General features: G+C 63.7%; 2 protein-coding genes across 7 annotated transcripts in view; one reads left to right on the top strand and one right to left on the bottom strand.

The window, feature by feature from the left end:
- DMAP1 (DNA methyltransferase 1 associated protein 1) overlaps positions 1-10,281 on the top strand; it is a 48,900-nt gene extending 38,619 nt beyond the window's left edge. For all 3 annotated transcript variants that reach the window (XM_084637628.1, XM_084637627.1, XM_084637629.1), the window contains exons 9-11: positions 3,154-3,226; positions 5,216-5,499; positions 9,893-10,281. In XM_084637628.1, the coding sequence (XP_084493754.1) occupies positions 3,154-3,226; positions 5,216-5,499; positions 9,893-9,952 (417 nt within the window). In that variant the 3' untranslated portion in view covers positions 9,953-10,281. The remainder of the gene's footprint in view (positions 1-3,153; positions 3,227-5,215; positions 5,500-9,892) is intronic.
- Positions 10,282-15,947: 5,666 nt separating this feature from the next.
- ERI3 (ERI1 exoribonuclease family member 3) overlaps positions 15,948-19,671 on the bottom strand; it is a 242,434-nt gene continuing 238,710 nt past the window's right edge. For all 4 annotated transcript variants that reach the window (XM_084637140.1, XM_084637141.1, XM_084637142.1 and 1 more), the window contains exon 8: positions 15,948-17,402. In XM_084637140.1, the coding sequence (XP_084493266.1) occupies positions 17,320-17,402 (83 nt within the window). In that variant the 3' untranslated portion in view covers positions 15,948-17,319. The remainder of the gene's footprint in view (positions 17,403-19,671) is intronic.

Raw genomic sequence — 19,671 nt, 5'->3', positions numbered from 1 at the left:
GAGATCCCTTTGTAACTCTTTGCAGTCTGCTTTGGACTTAACCATCTTGAATAGTTTTGTATCACCTGCAAATTTTGCTACTTCGCTGTTCACCCCCTTTTTTTAGATCATTTATGAATACGTTGAACAGCACAGGTCCCAGTTCAGACCCCTGGGGGACCCTGCTATTTACCACTCTCTGCTGTGAAAACTGACCAATTCTTCCTACCTTTTGTTTCCTGTCTTTCACCAGTTACTGATCCATGAGAAGTCCTTCCCTCTTATCCCATGGCTACTTAGTTTTCTTAAGAGCCATTGGTAAGGGACCTTGTCAAAGGCTTTCTGAAAATCCAAGTACATTATATCCACTGGATCCCCCTTGTCCACATCCTTGTTGACTTCCTGAAAGAGTCCAAAAGATTGGTGAGGCCTGACTAACCTTTACAAAAGCCACGTTGACTCTTCACCAGTAAATCATGTTCATCTCTGTGTCTGATCGTTCTGTTCTTTACTGTAGCTTCTACCAGTTTTCCTGGTACTGACGTTAAGGTTACTGCCCTATAATTGCCAGGATCGCCTCTGGAGGCCTTTTTAAAAATCGTTGTTACATTTGCTGCACTCCAGACATCTGGTACAGTCCGATTTAAGCGATTGGTTACATATCACAGTTAGTAGTTCTGCAATTTCATATCTGAGTTCCTTCAGACCTCTAGGCTGAATACCATCTGGTCCTAGTGGCTTATTACTGTTTAGTTTATCAGTTAGTTCTAAAACTTGTTCTAATGACACATCAATTTGGGACAGTACTTCAGATTTGTCACCCAATAAGGACAGCCCCGATGTTGGAATCTTCCCCACATCCTCTGTAGTGAAGACTGCTGCAAAGAATTCGTTTAGGTTCTCTGCCATGGCCTTCTCTTCCTTGAGTGCTCCTTTAGCACCTTTGTTGGCTAGTGATCCCGCTGCCTGCTGGGCAGGTTTCCTGCTTCTCAGGTACTTAATTTTTGTTTCTAAAGACACAGAATCTAACAGGAAAGTTGCTTCTCAGATTCTTTCTTGGTCTGGCCGATTATATTTTACTTGCCAGAGGTTGTGTTCCTTCCTATTATCTTCACTAGGGTTGGATTTCCAAATTTTAAAAGATGCCTTTTTGCCTCTAATGGCCCCCGTGACTCTGCAGTTCAGCCATGGTGCCGTTCTTTTGGCACTCGACCGTCTCTTTTGATTTGGGGTGTAATTGAATCTGAGCCTCTCTCTAGTGGTTTTACGGGGTTTCCCTGCTGCTTGCAGGCTTTTTACCCTGTGGCTCCTCTCTTTAATTTCCATCTAACTAGTGTCCCCGTCCTGGCGTCATTCCCCTTTTTAAAGGTTTCAGAGTAACAGCCGTGTTAGTCTGTATCCGCAAAAAGAAAAGGAGTACTTGTGGCACCTTCGAGACTAACCAATTTATTTGAGCATAAGCTTCCATGAGTTACAGCTCACTTCAATCCGATGAAGTGAGCTGTAGCTCACGGAAGCTTATGCTCAAATAAATTGGTTAGTCTCTAAGGTGCCACAAGTCCTCCTTTCCTCCCTGTTTTAAAGTTAACATGTAACTTTGCATCCTGTGCATTGGTCTGGGCTGATTCAGCCAGTTGCACGTGGCCCTCCTTGTTGCCATGTGACAATACGCATCATCGTAGTGTCTGCAATCCCCACACTCCTGACTGATGTGGGTCCCTAAGTCAGGGAAGGATTCTCCGGGGCACAGGTGACTCTCGCTAGGTGTCACACCCAGTCTGTGGTGCAACTGGGAAGTGAACCCCAGTCCAGTGTCCTAGCCACTAGGCCATCCTGCCTACCTTGCTGGTGTGTGTGTTGATAGCCCTGATTATTTCATGGTCCCTAGCACATCACTGAATCATTCTGCCTGTTGACAACCTTGGGCAGAGCATGGAGATGGAGCTCCCTGTTCCCACGGTAGCTGGTCCCTTCTGGGCACAACTCGCAGTGGTCTGGGTGGGAAGCATGCGTTGTGTTGTGGGGGCCGTGCCCATCCTGGCTGGTCACCTAGCATTGACAAGGCATAGGAGGCACTATGGACTTCTCAGCTTCCTTCTCTGTGAGAGCAAAACTCCCCTGACTGAGAGCGTGGCTGGCCCCTTGGCGTGTGGTGCTGGAATCCTGTTCTCACCCGCAGGGCTGCCCAGAGGATTCAGGGGGCCTGGGGCAAAGCAATTTCGGCGGCTCTTTAATTAATTAAGCGCCTTTTTCATTTTGACTCACCCGGCGGTGCTCCGAGTCTTCGGCGGCATTTCGGTGGCGGGTCCTTCACTCGCTCTGCGTGTGTTCGGCGGCACTGAAGGACCCACCACCGAAGACACTTTTGAATACTATATTCTCGTGGGGGCCCCTGTGAGGCCCAGGGCCTGGGGCACATTGCCCCACTTGCCCCCCCCCCTCCTCTGGGCGGCCCTGCTCGCCCGGCGTGTTTGGGCTGGTTTGGTGTGAGCAGCTAGAGCCCAAAGGGAATGCGGACGAGACCCTGCTAAGTGTATGCATTCTTCCTCCTGTGGCCCACTCGCATTCCCTTTCATAGCTCACACCTGATGATTTCTCACTCCCCTAGCCCCTTAGCTCCAATGTAAATGTGTGTTCACACTTCCGCCAGTCAAGTAACTGTGCGCTCTGTCTCTCCCTTTGTTATACAGCCCGCTCTGTAAATGAATCCCACAGGTCTGGGGCTCAGCAGGGACCACGAGAAGTGAGTCTGTTAGCGCATGAGTCTAATCAAGGCGGCTAAAGCGAATAAAGTAGGGCAGCATTGCACATTAGCCGCTGTGTAAATGAGCCCTTTGATGGGCCAGGCGCTGCGGGAGCGGGTTTGAAGCTAAGAAGAACTTTTGTTGTTAATTCAGTGACATGTGGAAGCTGTAAAACAGTGCGTCTTGCACACACACACAAGGGAAAATAAAAGCCCTCACGACCAGGCTTTTCAATACCTGCCCTCAGACCTAGTCTGAAAACTTTCAGCCCCTGGCTCCCTCTTCTACCACTTGATTTTCCTTTCTCTCGCTTCCTTTCTTTTTTTTCCCCCTGCACTATAAAAAGAAAAGCTCTCTTGCCTTTTGAACTAGATGGCTGTGAGTGAGGGCTAACTTGGAGCTGTGTGGCTCTGTTACCTTTATGTTCCAGATGAAACTGCCAAGCTCGGTGGGACAGAAGAAGATTAAAGCCCTGGAGCAGATGCTGATGGAACTAGGAGTAGGTGAGTAAAGGGGGCATGCTAGAGAGAAAGAGACACACAGCGCAAGCCTTTGTAGTCTAGATAGGCTATTTTTTCCCCTAGTAATATAGCCAGTTTCTTAAATAACAGTATGTGAATGGGTTTTAAAATAATATTTTACGTTTTTTTTAAAAAAGGGCAAAAGCCAGAACAAGATGCACAGGGATTTTTTCCCCCCCTCCCAGAAGAAAACTGGTTTAAAAGGGCCTTTGTCTCTCTTGTTTTGGGCTGTTTTAACCATCAAGAGCGGAAGCACAGCCCTGAGAAGGCCAGTCTCAGCCGTGCCTGCTAAGGGTGCTAGTGGCCATGGCATGTGCATTGTTCAGGGGTGCCCTGGCTCGCTTTCAAGCTTACTTTCCTCCTAATTTACTGCTCCTGGTGGCAAGTCCAGAATGCCTCTGGGGCTGTGCAGCTCCGTTTTGTAGCTGGCCTGCTGGGTGACTCTCCGGCGGGCCACCGCTGAGCGGCGAGTAAACCCACATCCCTCGCTCTTGAACTCTGGTGGCTTCACAGCGGAGAGGCACGTTCGCGTCGCACATACAATGCTCGCTCCTCGCTAGGGGTGGCCGGAGCGCAGCCCACAGAGTTCTGCGCTGCGCCCAGCCGCTGAAATCCATTCGCCGGCGCACCCGAAGGGGCGCCGGAGCCCAGCATGCAATGTTCCACCCCCCAAAAAAGCAAAGCTTCTGAGGTTTGGCAGAGGTCACTGAGCATGCTCAGTAACTACATGGCCTAGCCGTTGTTAGTGCTCAGACGTCATCGTCTGTGGCCTGTTGTAATGCCTCGGAAGCAGCGTTGGCTATGGGCAGCGCTAAAGGCCCTAGTCACAGGTTCCCCCCCGTGCCACACTAGCACTGCCAGGCTGGTATAGAATCCCCGTGGGGGCACCGACAAAGCCCCCCATCCTGCCCACACAATCAAGGTGTGTCGGTTGTTTTTCCGGCTTAAAAGAGCAGATGCTAATCCAGGGAAAGCTGGGGGGCGCTGTGAGAGCAGTGAGAGGACATGAGGGACGCTGGGGGTGGGGTCACAGGCTTCAGACAGCTTCAGTGCAGGAGAAGGAGCAATGGCCGGGGACAGTCCTTGGCCGCTGCCCAGTGGCCCGGCGTGCAGAGTCTCTCAGGGCAGGTAGCAAAGGCCCCATTGCAACAGAGGAGCTGCTAGAAGCTGGCTGGGCCTGTGAAGTTGGAGCAGAGCATGGCTCCCACCTGCGCTCTCGGGGCAGCCTTGGGAGCTGCCTGGGCCAGTTCATGGCAGCGGTTCTGCACCTCTGCCTTCCCCCGCTAAGGTAGAAGAGTTCCTGCTGCCCTTGGTGCGCTCCGGCATGGCCACACGCCAGGTCAGCGCGGTGCAGGGGGAAGGAGCCGGGTCGGGAGCCCGGCATGCAGGCAATGCTGCGTGGAGAGGGATCGGCCTGTGGATTTTCTCCCCCACTTCAGGCGTTGCTCTTCTGAAATTGTGAGCTCTTCATAGCACTCTGGGGGTGGGATCTAGGTACGGGGTGGTGACGTGGGAGACACGGCTGTAACACAGGGCCATGATGGGCAATAGCAGAGCTAGCATCCAGGCCAGGCTAATGGCCTCAGTCCTGCCCTGGAGGCAGAGGGGATGTCAGTCCTGGGCCTCTACCAACAAGGGGACCAGCTGGGGTTTGTATTGTCAACACCTGTCCACTGGGAACTGGCCTGAGACCCAAACTCAGCTCGCAGGTCCGAGGTGGAAGCCATGGCCAAGCCCTCCTGCCTGGAGTTGGATTTGAACCAGCGTCCCAGAGAGGAAAGGCTACTGGGCCCCGACCTGGCTAGGTTGCTTTTTAATCCCCTGGCCAGGGCCCTCAGAGCTCTCCAGCCCTGTTAACTGCTGGGAATGAGGCCCCAGCAGTGGGTGTGGGCATGGGAGCTGGGGTGTCTCCCCACTCCCAGGGCCGGACTGGCCGGGGTCTCCAGCTCTGAGCTCCCTTTGCTCCCCCAGATCTCAGCCCCATGCCGACGGAGGAGATCGTGCAGATGTTCAACGAGCTGCGGAGCGACCTGGTGCTGCTCTATGAGCTGAAGCAGGCCTTTGCCAACTGCGAGTACGAGTTGCAGATGCTGCGTCACCGGCACGAGGCGCTGGCCAAGGCGGGCAGCCTGGGCCCCGTCGGCATGGAGGGGGCCCGCGCAGACGGGCAGGCCGGGCTCAGCGCGGAGGAGGGCAAGGGAGACGCCAAGGACCAGATCATCGATGTGGTTGGAGCACCATTGACCCCGAACTCAGTGAGTAGGCAGATGGGGGCGTCTGGAGGTGGGTCCCCGCTCAGGCCTGCGCCAGGGATTGCATTCTGAGCCATGCTGGGGGCTCTGCCGTCTCTCCCTCCAGGGGCGAGCGTTGGCGGGAGCACAGCGCGCCCTTCAGCCGAGGCTCCAAGTCTGCTCTTGGAGTGCCCACCCCGTGCCTGGCCCTGCCCTTGGTGGCACGCGTGGGCCGGCAGTGGTTCCTGCACCCCGCGTGGGGGGGGGCATTGCAGGGAGCTGGCAGAGGCAGGAGCGGGGATGGTACCTACCTGTCCCTGGTGAGACGCAGCCCTGTGCGGGAGGAGAAGCAAAGGCAAGCGAGTGGGACCTCGTGACATGAGCTGTGGGCCGTGGACGAGCTCCTCCCCTGGTGAGCTCCAGCGACGCCCCGGGCAGGGGGCGTGGGCAGGAGGGAGGGGCCTGAAGACTGGAGGGGAGGAGCCTGTGAAAGCGCTGGGACAGGAGACCCAGGGTGCCGAATGCCCCGGGAAAGCTGAAAGTCGGGCGCATGCCCTGTCCGGGGCTGAGCAAATGGAGTGGCCCCTGTCTCCCCGCAGCTGCCCCCCAGTGCAGAGTGCTGTGAACGGTATGTCCCTGGGGGGTCCGCAGCCCTCCCACCCCCAAAGGACAAGCCTGGCCTGCCCTGTGCAGCCCCGAGCGCTGTCCGAGGTGGCGAAGCTCCCTGATGGAAACTCGCCCCGGGCACAGCGTGCTGTAGATACTCTGCCCCGGGACCGGACCGGCCTTTCCCTTTTCCAAAGGCGAACGTAGTCCGAGGCGTTGAGAACACCTTATCTGTCAACGACAGAGGTGACACGTTCATCTGGACTTGAGTAATGTCCTGTTCTCCTGTGACAATCTGGAGTTGTAAGGCAGCGTTCCGCTGAGGCAGGCTCATGTTTGCAGAGGAGACTTCTGAATTTCTTCGCTGCGTTCAATCTCTGTGGGAGCGTGAAATCTCCACCCTCCCTGGGGTCCGGGAAGGGCGAGGCTGCAGCCATTCCAGGCGGATTCACAGCACACTCGCTGTCCCCGGAGACCAAACAGGAGTGCGGATGGTGGGGGGGCGGGCGGGTTTGTGTGTCTCCAGCCATATTCTGCCTTGGTGCCTCTGCCTGGAATTGCAAACAAAGAGGCGAGGCCGGCAGCATTGAGAGGGTTAAAATGACCTGGTCTCTGGCATATTTGAAAGAAATATAATCAAGTTAATTCACTGCAAGGCAAATTCGGTACCTAAAGGGCCCCCCATGTTAAATACAGCTCTGACCTTTACCGGCTGATTACACAAAGACGACACAATTAGATTAGTCCAAGACAAAAGGTCAAGCGCATTCACACTGTGACCATTTTATGCTACCTTTGGAGGGGAAAAAATCACATCCCAGCTGAAGGGTATCTGGGGGAAGAGCAGGCTTGTGCTGCTGCTCCCCGGCCGGCTGGCTGGCTGCAGGTGTGCTGGGCGAAGGCGCACCCAGCGCTTCACCAGAGCTGCCCCCGTGTCTGTCGCCCAGCCCACTCCCTGGCAGGATGTGTGCTCGGGGGCTGCTGGGCACAGGAATAACCAGCCACCGGCAGAGCAGGGTTTGGCACCATGCTGGAGATACCGGAGCCTGGCCACGCAGATGGGCTCTGCCAGGGACACCGGGCAGCCTCCCGCTCCTGGCAGGACTGCACTCTCCATGCAGAGCCGGCTGAGCCCCTGGGGCAGACGAAGGGCTGAGCCAGCCTGGGGCAGGGCCTGCTGCGTGGCTGGAGGGTGTTACAGGTACCAGCCGGCCTGACTGTCGCCTAATGTTTATAGTCCAGTAGCTTCCGAGGGCCCTTCCCAGGATCAGGGACATGCTCCGAAAGGGGCTGCACGAATGCAGGAGGTGGCATGGTCCCACAGCATGGATTGAGCCCCCGAACCAGCACCTCCTGGGGGAGCTAGTTGTTACTGTCCCCGTGTGGCAGCTTGGGGAACTGAGGCCCAGGGCGAGGAAGCGACGTGCTCAGGGTGTCGGTGGCAGAGCACAGCCCTGACTTCCAGCCTGGACCGTCTTCCCAAGGCCACCCTTCCTCCTTGGGAAGCCCCTGTTGGCGCTGAGTGTTCGCAAGGAGCCTGGCAGCGCCGCCGAGCTTGGGGACAGGGCTGAGAGCCCAGCGCTGGCTGCACTGAGGGACCCCTGGGGCTAGTGCTGAGGGACCCCATTGTCGCCTGTGACCCCGCTCTCAGCTGTGTGAGGTGGGAGCTTGGCCCAGGCAGGGCCTTTCCTCTCCGGGAGACACCGGCTTGGCTCTCCTGTGCGTTGCAGAGGGAGGGGAGGGGGCTGCAGGAATCCTGTTGGGAGTCCCACCCCTCCACCCATGTGACAATGCTGGGGTGGTCTTGCCCTGGTGTCCCACGGGCAGCAGCCTGTCCTTGGCCTCTCTTCCCTGCCAGCCCTGCAGCTGCCCGGGGCGGTGTCTGCCAGCCAAGGGGAAGCTGCTGCGGGTTAGCTCAGGGGAGCACGTTGCAGGAGTGCTCTGCTCTTTTTGGGGGGGGTGGGGTGGGGAGGCAGCAGCCTGTCCTGCACGGTGATATGTGGCGAGACACTGAGTCTAGCTGGTGGGAAGCCTGGTGCCAGGGCAACCCTGCCATATCCCTCGGGTCCTCCCTACCACTCCAGCTTGGCTGTCCTCCGTGGTGGGGTGGTGTCCAGCTCCGGCCATTAAATCCAAGCCAGGGTCCCCCCAGTGCAGCGTGTTGCTGACCCAGGAGGGACTTCCCTGCAGGCCTTGGGGAGGTGAAAGGTGAGCCGAACTTGGAACAAATTAGTTCCAAGCAGAAGTTCAGCCAGTTACTCCAGATTAGAACCTTTGAATTGTGCGACTCAGACTCCACTCACTGATCCGTAATGAGTTGACTCTCAGAATTCCTGGCTTTGTTCCCAAGCTCGCAAGTCAGCCCGTTAATGGGGAAAGGAAAAGACCTTGAGTGTAAGAAGTCTCGGGTTCAGAGTCGGAATTATTTGACTTTTAAGCTTCCTTTATCTGAACTCCTGCTGACTTCTTGTTTTCTGAGCCAGTTTGAAAGCTAGAAGTTACATTGTTAAGATCAATCATTCTCTCTTTCCAGATGGAGTTAGAATATCTGCCTTGTTATATATTTATATAGACGTTACATCTATTCTGGGCTGTGTGTGTTTAGCCCTTTTCAAACCCTTCCTTGCCATTCAAAGCAGCTAGACTTGTAGGCTTGTGTAAATTATAATGTAAACCATTTTTTTAACCAGACCGTTCCCAATGTTGCCCAAGGCGACTGGAGGAGCCATGCCACGGACGGCAAGAGGAGGGTGATTAATATGAATTTGTGACACATTTGAAAGATGGGTCTTTTGCCATATACAGATGATCAGACGCACACGCGCTTCCCCATCAATTCCATGCCCTGCCAGCGAAGCCGCCAAGCCCTGGCTCCTTTGTTTGCGGGCTGGGGTTTGATTTTAAATGCATCTGTGGGCCTCTCAATTTCCAAGGATTTGATTTGATTTTTTATAGGGCTTCTATTCACGCTGTTGGGCGAGTTCTTTGGCCCTGTTATTTCTCTGAAAATGGAGCCTTAAGAGGCAGCCGGGCCGAGGCCTCTGAGGAAATCCCCGTGGGTGTGGTTTTAACGCTGAGCAGTGCAGACTGCCCCTGCAGAGTCCCCCATGCACACGGGGGTTCGGGGCGGGGTGTCTGCTGGGTGCGATTCCCCGCTGGGTCTGGCACAGGTGGCCTGTGCAGCCCCGAGGAGCAGTGGCCTTTGCGGGGAGCCTGGCTGCACCAGGCTTCCATGCAGTCTGCCGGGTCTCTGCTCCTGGACTGCAGGAGTCTCGCTAGCTGCCTTCGTGCCCCCTGGGGACTGGGTGCTGTCCCGGGTGTGGGCAGCACTGCCTCTGCCCAGCTGGGAGCGCTCCATAGCTGAGCGCTCAGCTCTCCCGTCCCACGCTTGTGCCCTCCAGTTCTGATTTCAGCAGGATACGGCGCGCCTCTCCCTCCCGTCTGGGCTGCATCGGCCACGGGGCTGGGTACCACGCAGAACGCGCCTGGCCGTCGTGCAGCGTGCCCTGCGTTGGGGCTGCCAGCTGGGGGCCCATGTCCCTTGGGAGGGGAATTTCCTGCCTGCCACGAGTGGGCTCAGCTGCCCAGCTGCACGCTGGGGCTCGGTGAAGGGTTAATCTCACGTCTGGCTCCAGGCAGTAGCCTCTGGGCCCAATCTGCTGTGTGGTCAAGGAGGCCCCAGCTCGTGGCATGGCGTGGCTCCTGCTGGGCTAGCCCCCAGGCCGCAGCGGCTCTGAGACAGGCGGGTGGGCTGAGTGCTCCGACCCCGCTGACCCTGCTTCTCTTTTGTTTCCCTTCTCCCCTGGAGCAGAGAAAACGCCGGGAGTCGGCCTCCAGCTCCTCCTCCATCAAGAAGGTGAAGAAGCCGTGAGCCCTGTCGGCGCAGTGCGGCCGGCTGGGTCAGCACTGGGCCGCGACTTCAGACTGGGAGCCGGGCAGGGAAGGGCCTTGCCTGGGGAAGGATTCCAGCCAGAGCCGTTCCCTTCCCAGCACTGCCTGCCCCCACACCCCTGTGCTGCCAGCAGGCCTTGGGTGACGCTGCTTCCTGCCCCCAGCAGTGGGGCCGCGAGAGCTGCAGGGAAGCTGGGCAGGTGGCCCGAGCCGTGCGGGTGGCCATGCTGCACCTGCGGGCCTGGCCCGGTGGGCTCTGACATGCTGGATTTGTGTGTGTCCTTGTAAATACAGCCCTGTCCCCCTGCCCCCGTGTGTGTCCTCATTAGCCTGGGGTGTGGGATCACTCCTAGCACCCTGCTGAGCTCTGGCACGGAGGGGGCAGTTCTTTCTGCCTTGCCCCCTGGCCCTGCGGGCCATGCAGGGAGTGGGGCAGAGGTGGCTGAGGCTTGGCACTATTTGTTCTGGAGTCCCGGCTTCCCGCCCCCTTGCAGCTGGCCTGCCACTGAGATGCCGCCCGTCTGTGGCCTCCCAGGCAGGCTGGGTGGGGCAGCCTCGGCCCCTGGCTCCTGGCATGGCTGAGCGGGAGGGGGGGCTGCTCCCCCCAGTGCTGGAGGGCCAGGCCACTCTTTAGCCACCCCTAGGCCAGGGGCAGGAGCTAGGCCCCCCTGGGCCGACCCCAGCCCTGGCCCTCGCATGGCTCGGGCCTGGCTGCTCTCCCGTGGCCTGCGCATGGCTGCCCGCGCATGGCTCTGCCCGTGGCCTGCGAGGTGCCAGCTCCGGGGGGCCTGAGCCCCCTGCTGCGTGGAGCCTTGGCCGTGCTTCGCGAGATGGGGTATCTGGCCCCGCCAGCGTGGCACTGTGCAGGCCTGGGCAGTTCTGCGTGTCGCCGTCACACCGGTGTCAAGCCCAGTGCGTCACCCCGTGGCCCTGCTAGCAGATCGTGGGCACCGCCTCCCTCCCCTCTCTTCCCACTGCTCCCCCGCAGCCCAGCCCCTGCGCACCCGTCTTGGCCCCGCAGCGTGGGACTCAGCAGCCGGGGGGTGTCCTGGGTCTTTAACTGCCCCACTCTCTCCCTCCAGCCCGTGTGGGGCCTCCAGCATGAGCCTCTGGCTGCCCACCCCCAGGTCCGGGGCAGAGCTGAGGGCTGCCCTAGCCCTGACCGCGGGGAGCCCCTGGGGACAGGGGGCTGACGCCTAGAAGCTGTGCTGCAAAGTCCCCACAGCCGGGAGTGGGGGCTTGTCTGGGGCTCGCTGGGAAAATGGCATCTCACATTCCCTCCTCACCAGGTAGCCCCCCCACGGCCTGGCTGTGGGGCAGGGCCTAGCTCTGAGCCCGGGCCTGGGCACTCCAGTACTCGGGCCTGGCTGGCTAGTGCCCCGTACCCGCAGCTGTCGCTGGCAGGCTGCAGGGCGTGTCCCCCCTGCCTGGGCCGGAGAGCCAGAGCAGAGCGAGGGGCAGCCCCCAGGCCATGGGCTGAGAGCTGGGCTGGAGGCTGCTTTGCCCTGTACACAGTGGGGGCCCGGCGATGGGGCGGCTCCTCCCGTGGGGCCGTGCCCATGGGGCCCAAGAGCCCCACCAGCGCTGTGGGTGGAGACGAGTTTGTAGGGACGAGTCCACGGCCTCCAAGCCCTTGCCTCAGCTGCCCTTCCTCCTGGCCCAGGGCATGCTCACCTTGCCCCCCTCATCCCCTTTCCCCCTCCCCCCTGGGGAGCCGGTCCCTGCCTGGGGGCACCAGGCTGGTCCCCCTGAGCCTCCCCCACCCCACGCGCAGGGGCAGGAGCTGGCTAGGGGCCCTTTAACTGCCAGCCCTGAAACACCCACCTGGGCACCAAGCTGGGCACTGGCCTGTGAACCCAGAACCCCTGGCGCTACTGGCTGCGAGCTGCCCGCAGTGACAGCCCCGGGGCCGGCATTGGGCTGGCCCAGGAGGCTCCGCTGGGCGCGTAGCAAACAGGGAACATGGGGGCTGTGGGCCCAGGGCGGGCACAGCTCGGGTGCAGCATCTCCCCTTCCATCACAGCAGCCTGGCCCTGGAAACACCTGCCAGGAGGCTCCGGCTGCGGGACTGGGCCTTGGCAGGAGCGGCTGGCTGCGTTGGCTGGTTGGAGGTGCCCAGGGGTAGGCCAGGGGGGCACCCACGGCCCTACAAGTGCTCCTGTGAAAGACACTGCATGGGCCTTTTGGCGGCCGCAGCAGCCACGCCAAGGCCAGCCTGGTGCATGGAGACAGCCCCCCCCCCCCCCCCGCATCACGGGCCCCACTGCTGGGGCGAGACCCTGGGCATGGCCCCCAGGTGCGGGGGACGCTGGTCCTGGAGCCGTTGAGCCTGATCTGGGGATAGATGCAGAACGGCCCCAGCGCTGCACCCCTCTGGCCCCGTGTGCGTGGGGTGGGTGCCGGCCGAGGGGCGGGGGGGCTCGCGGGCAGGGAGGGGAGCGGGTGGTGTGAGACTCCGGTAGGGCGACTGTGCTGCTGGGTTGGGGGACGGGGTGGTGGGGGGGGGGTGCTAAGGGGGCTTTAAGCCACTTTGGTGCATGGGCTGGGCTGGGCCCTCCCTGCTCGAGCTGAGCCAGGCTCAGGGCTGCTCTGCACCGGTGGCCCCTGAGCAGCAGCACCTGGCCCTGGCACCAGCCAGGCCCCTCCCGTACCAGCCAGCGCGGGCTGGGGTGCCGCTGTAGGGCAGGGGGTCCCGGCAGGGCCAGGCCGCAGCAGCAGTAGGGTTGTGCAGTGCATGAGGCCCAGGGGCTCCGGGCTGCCGGCCCGTGCCCGCACCTCGTGCCCCAGCACGGCCCTGGGCACGGGCCTGTCACAGACACACTGCTAGGGAGGTACCAGCTCCGGCCCTGGGCCGGCAGCACGAGCCAAGGCAGAGGCACCGGACTCAGCCCCACGCCGGGTGAGCGCGGGGCAAAGGGGTGCAATACCCGGTGCGGGCGATAGGAGGCGTCCCTCCCATGCTGCTGGCGTTGCCCTGCTCTGGCCCCGACACGGTGCCTGGCACAGGGATGGCGGCACGGGGCACAGACACCGGGGAGCCCTGCCAGCAGGCCACTTTCCACCCAACGGGCCCCAACCCACTGCTGCTGCTTGGCCCCGCCGACACCTGCCCAGCCGGGTCACAGGGTGCAAGGAGCCTCTCCCCTGCTGGCTACACACACAGGCGGGCGCATGGGCATCGCCCGCACCCGGCAGGGGGCAAAGGGTCTCTGGGCTGCCGGCCCGTGGGGGCTGCGGAGCACGCCAAGGCCAGCCGTAGGTCCCCATGGTACCCGCTACTCTGCACGCCAGGAGCCACAGCCACCCCTGGAGAGGGGCAGCGCCCGGGCCCCATGGGGGGAGGCATTTAACGCCCCCCCCCCGGCGTAATCACCTGAGCCCGTTGTATCGACCAGGGTCCATGGCAGCAGCTAACGAGTTTTCTCTGAAAACTCAGGACTTGGCCTTTGCGCATGGCTCCTGCGGGCGGGAACGTGCCTGGGGCCAGTCCTGGCCCATGGGTCGCCGCGGGCGTTGGGGGTGCTGGCAGCTGGGGCAGGGCAGCCCCCGGGCGGCTCCGGGCAGACACAGCCTGACTGTGGTGTTCACGTGGGGGCTTGGCACGGCCCCAGGGCTCTGCGTGGCTGGGGGGGGGCTTTGCCGTGTGACCCCGGCTTGGCGAGAGCCGCACCTGGGCCACGCACCCGCCAGGCTGGGGCGGCTCCGTGACCGTGTGAGCTCCAGCGAGGGGCAGCTGCTGCACCAAGCCCAGTTCCCCGGCTGCCCCCCGCGCATGATCACCTGACCCCCCCCCTCCGGTGCAGACGCCAGCTGCAGGGCCTGAGTCCAGGCCTGGGGCAACACCCCAGGCCCCTCTCCAGGGTTCCCCACACTGGGCACCAGCGGGCGCTGGCAGCCTGGCTGCCCCCCTGCAGCCTTGGGATCCCCCTCCCTGGGCACCCCCGATTTCTGCCCCCAGCTTGCCCCAAGCAGTGCCTGCTGGTGGCCTGTGACAGGCTGGCAGGGGCCAGGCACAGGGGGGTGGCAGTAGCTGAATTAAGGGCTGCGGGGGGCAGCTCTCAGTAAGGGCCGAGTCCACCACCACGTCCAGCCCGCTGGGCACCGGTATTCCAGCGATGTGTCAGCCGGCCCGGGCGCCGTTGGATGGCGCTGACGGTCTGGGCTCCACGTGGTGCCTAGGCTGGCCGGGAGGGGGAGTGCGGGCCGGGAAATGCCAGCGCTCAGGCGAGGAAACAGCCGCAGGCCGGCCAGCGACGTGGCACGTGGCCTCGTCGCCTCTCGCTGCCCCCCAAAGCTCTGCGAGCTGCGTAGTGGGACAGGACGCCCTCGGAGCACCCTGCCCATCCCCACGGCATCTGGGCTGGCTCTGGGCGCTCACCAAGCTGGCGGCAGGGGCTGTAACGTGGCACCCACTCAGGCCTGCGGGCGGCGAGGGGGCTGGGGCACAGGCCTGGTGAGCAGCGGGCGGGGGGGGGCAGTGCTTGGCAGGGGCGGGGGGCACACAGGTGCTGCTGGCTGCGTGTTGTGTGTCATCTGCAGGGCTCTCCGGCATGGGGCGGGCTGAGGCACCACCAGGCCTCCAGGGAGTGACCCACGGGGGCTATCGGTGCCTCCCGGTCCCCAGAGTTGCGGGCGCAATTGGGAAGGGGGCTCCCACAGAACTGCATCCACTACCCTCCCATGTCTCTCCCCCCCCGACCAAACCCCTCCCTCCCTGTCCGCTGGGTGCCCCCACAGAATTGCCAGGCCAGGCCTCGCCCTGTTCATTCCCTGGCCTCGGGGGGCTGACAGCGCCGCCCTGGGGCCGGGTGGAGCAGGGCCCCCTCTGCCCCGGGGGTAGAGCTGAGCACAGAGCTGGCTGCCGGGATCTGTCCCTGCCCCCCCGCCCCCCAACTGAGCACGGGGTGCCGGCAGCCAGGCCCCAACGCAGCAGCTCCCCCCCCTTAGCCCCAAGAACCAGATCCCCCGCCCCACTGCTCATGGGGCAAATGAGCTCTCTGCAGTACAGCCCTGCTGGGAGGGTGCAGCCCAGCCCCCCTCAAAGCCTGAGCCCCAGAGCAAACCGCCCCACCCTTGTAGCCAAGGCTGATGGGAATCCCCCCCGCCAATTTAGGGGCTGGAACAGCAGGGTGGGGCGGAGGCTGGTGGTCCCCTGTGCCCTGCAGGGTGAGGGGGGCAGGGGCGCGGCAGTGTCTGGGGGGGCAGAGGACGCGGAGCAGCCCAGGGGCTTGTGGGCTGCAGGGCTCTGCGGGTAGGGGAGGGGGAGATGGGCCCCTTCCCCACTGCGAAGGGGCGGGGGGGGCCTGCAGGGCTGAGGCTGGCAGAGCTGGCGGGGGCGAGGGGAGCGCACCTCAAGGGACTTGTCCCCCCAGCGGGCGTGAGCGCTGCCAGTCGTGGGTTCGTCCCAGGGCACGTGGCTGGGCCCCACCCAGGAGGCCTCGCACTGTGGGCCCCCACCCCAGCGGGACAGGAGCGCCTTGCGCCCCGGGGCTGAGACTCCAGAGGGCCCGGGGTCCCGGCCCGGCTCTGGGGGTGCCGGTGACATTGGGGTGCAGCCGTTAGCGGGGCCTAGCTCGGTGCTCACTGAGCCAGGGAGGCCCCTCTGCCAGGCCAGCCAGGCTGAGCCACTCGCGGGGCGGGAACCAGCCGCACCCAGCAGCCGCCGGCCTGCAGCGGGGTCAGAGCCGGCTGTAACGCCTCTGCCCCGGCCCTGCCCTCTCGGGGGCCAGGGACCTGCTTGGGGGGCCTCTCCACCACCTCCGGGCCCCAGCCCCTCGCAGACGGGGGGGGCCTTAGCTCCCTCCCGCAGCACTGGGGCAGCCCGGGGCCCCACGACTCCCCCATCCCCTGCATGCACCCTCTCCTGCCCTGCCCCACAGCCCCTTCTCGCCCCCTCCCGCGAGTCCCAGGCCCCTGCACGCACCCCCCACCTCCCATGCCCCACAGCCCCTGGCCCCCGCACACGCACACGCACACACCTTTTTCCCCAAACTTTATTCATGTGGCACATTTACAGCAAGGATCGGGAGAACTAGACGATGGGGATGGTGGGTTTGCGTTATCGGCTGGTTGAGCTGGACACCACACACCATGCAGTTGTTTACCGCTACGTTCAGTGCCTGTATTTTCTTTCTGGCGACCGAGCCGGCTCAGCCCCCGGCTGCGGGGCGGGAGGGAGCCGGGCGCTGGCGGGTCACGGGGCCACGTGAGCGTGGGCACCGGAGCATCACCACGGGCCAGCGCCAGGCGAGGCCTCGGCTCAGCAGGGATCTGGCGTCCTGGCTGAGCCGCAGGACCTCCATGGCCCTGCTGCCACGGAGCCTGGGGTCCGAGGGGGGACGGCCTCTCGGCCTGCCCCACAACCCACCTGGATGGACGGGGCCCAAGTCCCCCCGGTCGGAGGGGAAGAGGCAACAAGCCAGCTGCTGCTGAGCCTGGCAGGGAGCCTGCGAGGGGCAGAGCCCGGCCGGCGGGGAATGGGGCAGGCGAGGGCAGAGCTGCAGCTCAGCGGGCGGGCAGGGGAGGGGGCGCTCACGCAGCGGACGGACCCCGTGCCTGGGGCGGTGGGACTGGGGGGCAGAGGAATGACCGTTGTTCCGTGTACACTCGCTGGTGCGTCCACTGCCAGCAATGGACCTGGTGCCCCCAGGAGCTGGAACCGCTTTGGCCGGGGGGGGGGAGGGGGGCGGGCAGGAGCCCCCCTCCTGCCCCCTGGGAGAGCCACGAGCGGAAGGGCCAGGCGGCCTGCCGCCGCCCGCCCCCTGCCCGGAGCCCTGGCTGGCGAGCCGGCGGGCAGAGAATACAGGCATTTGAGCTGGAGCAGAAAGCCGGGTTGCGGGGACACACAGCGGGGTCGGGGTTAGTGTTCACGGCGAAGGGGCGAGGAGCGGGCTGGGAGGGGCAGGGCGGGGGGCACGGCTCCTGTGGCCATGTCAGGCGGGAGCCGCCACGCAGCGCTGGCGGGTCGCCCGGCAGCGCCCGGCAGGGCCTGGCCACAGGGGAACAAACACAGAACAGAAAGAGGGCGGCCCACGGCCGGGGGGCACGCGGGGGCAACGGAAACCAGGGGCACAGAAAGAAGAAGGAACCAGAGCTCTAACCAGGTGGTAGAAGCGCCGTGGGCGGCTCCGGGGGCGTGGCGGGCGATGGCCGGAGCAGCCCAGACAGGGGGGTCCACGTCGGGTCTACACAGAGATTTTCCTTTCCGTATGTACAACCTCTGCTGGCAGAGCAGCGGAGCTGGGTGTGGCGTTGCCTCTGCCCTCGGTTGCCGTTCGAATGCGCTCGCCCGTCCTCCCGCAGCGGAGGAGCCGGCCGCATGCAGCCCTGTCCGGCCCGCCCCGCCGATCAAAAGGGTTTGGAGGTCTGCTTGAAGATGAAGCCTCTATGGGCCAGCGTCTTCATGATGTTAGCGATGTTCTTACAGTCATCTGCGGAGAGAGCAGAGCCGGGCTGAGGGCCGGCCCCCTGGGCCGAGGCAGGACGCCTGACCCCCGCGCCTGGGGACGGCAGAGCCCCTCGCAAAGCGCCCGAGCCAGCCCCGCCGTCGGCACGGGGGCCCCGCAGCGCCGGGGGGTTAGAAACGCGGCCCTCGGGCGCACCCAGCCGCTGAGCGGCTGGCTGGGGATTGACGGTGGGGACGCCCCTCGCCGAGGGGTGCGGCAGGCAGGGATGCTGGCCCCTGCCGGGTAGGGCGTGTGCTTGTTGGCTCCCCCATGGGGTAACGGCTAACGGGGCACACGGCCTGCCTGGGCAGTGCAAACGACCCCACGGCTGCCCAGCAGCCTAGGGCAGCTCCCAGGAGACAGGGAGGGCCACGGGGCGCCAGAGCCGCAGGTGAGGTCGTTACGCTCCAGAGTAAACGCCTATAAAAAAAGCCACCGATTAACCCTGCCCCACCTGCAGCCCTACGATCACGACCCCCGGCCCGGCCCTACGATCACGACCCCCGGCCCGGCCCTACAGTAACAACCCCCCCCGGCCCGGCCCTACGATCACGACCCCCGGCCCGGCCCTACGATCACGACCCCCGGCCCGGCCCTACAGTAACAACGCCCCCCGGCCCGGCCCTACGATCACGACCCCCCCCGGCCCGGCCCTACGATCACGACCCCCCCTGACCCGGCCCTACAGTAACAACCCCCTCCGGCCCGGCCCTACGATCACGACCCCCCCTGACCCGGCCCTACAGTAACAACCCCCCTGGCCCGGCCCTACGATCACGACCCCCCCCGGCCCGGCCCTACGATCACGACCCCTGGCCCGGCCCTACAGTAACAACGCCCCCCGGCCCGGCCCTACGATCACGACCCCTGGCCCGGCCCTACGATCACGACCCCCCCTGACCCGGCCCTACGATCACGACCCCCCCCGGCCCGGCCCTACGATCACGACCCCCCCTGACCCGGCCCTACAGTAACAACCCCCCTGGCCCGGCCCTACGATCACGACCCCCCCTGACCCGGCCCTACAGTAACAACCCCCCTGGCCCGGCCCTACGATCACGACCCCCCCTGGCCCGGCCCTACAGTAACAACCCCCCTGGCCCGGCCCTACGATCACGACCCCCCCTGGCCCGGCCCTACAGTAACAACCCCCCTGGTCCAGTCCTACGATCACGACCCCCCCTGACCCGGCCCTACAGTAACAACCCCCCTGGCCCGGCCCTACGATCACGACCCCCCCTGGCCCGGCCCTACGATCACGACCCCCCCTGACCCGGCCCTACAGTAACAACCCCCCTGGTCCAGTCCTACGATCACGACCCCCCCTGACCCGGCCCTACAGTAACAACCCCCCTGGCCCAGTCCTACGATCACGACCCCCCCTGACCCGGCCCTACAGTAACAACCCCCCCTGACCCGGCCCTACAGTAACAACCCCCCCCGGCCCGGCCCTACGATCATGACCCCCCCTGACCCGGCCCTACAGTAACAACCCCCCTGGCCCGGCCCTACGATCACGACCCCCCCTGACCCGGCCCTACAGTAACAACCCCCCTGGCCCGGCCCTACGATCACGACCCCCCCTGGCCCGGCCCTACGATCACGACCCCCCCTGACCCGGCCCTACAGTAACAACCCCCCTGGCCCGGCCCTACGATCACGACCCCCCCTGACCCGGCCCTACAGTAACAACCCCCCTGGCCCGGCCCTACAATCACGACCCCCCCCGGCCCGGCCCTACAATCACGACCCCCCCTGGCCCGGCCCTACGATCACGACCCCCCCTGACCCGGCCCTACAGTAACAACCCCCCCTGGCCCAGCCCTACGATCACGACCCCTGGCCCGGCCCTACAGTAACAACCCCCCCTGGCCCGGCCCTACGATCACGACCCCCCCTGGCCCGGCCCTACGATCACGACCCCCCCTGATCCGGCCCTACAGTAACAACCCCCCCGGCCCGGCCCTACGATCACGACCCCCCTGGCCCGGCCCTACAGTAACAACCCCCCCGGCCCGGCCCTACGATCACGACCCCTGGCCTGGCCCTACGATCACGACCCCCCCTGACCCGGCCCTACAGTAACAACCCCCCCGGCCCGGCCCTACGATCACGACCCCTGGCCCGGCCCTACAGTAACAACCCCCCCCGGCCCGGCCCTACGATCACGACCCCCCCCGGCCCGGCCCTACGATCACGACCCCCCCTGACCCGGCCCTACAGTAACAACCCCCCCGGCCCGGCCCTACGATCA

This window comes from Lepidochelys olivacea, assembly GCF_965140295.1.
Source record: "Lepidochelys olivacea isolate rLepOli2 genome assembly, chromosome: 8".
Lineage (NCBI taxonomy): Eukaryota > Metazoa > Chordata > Testudines > Cheloniidae > Lepidochelys > Lepidochelys olivacea.
The sequence above is the reverse complement of the archived record's forward strand: the minus strand, read 5'-3'. Positions and strand labels throughout refer to the sequence as shown.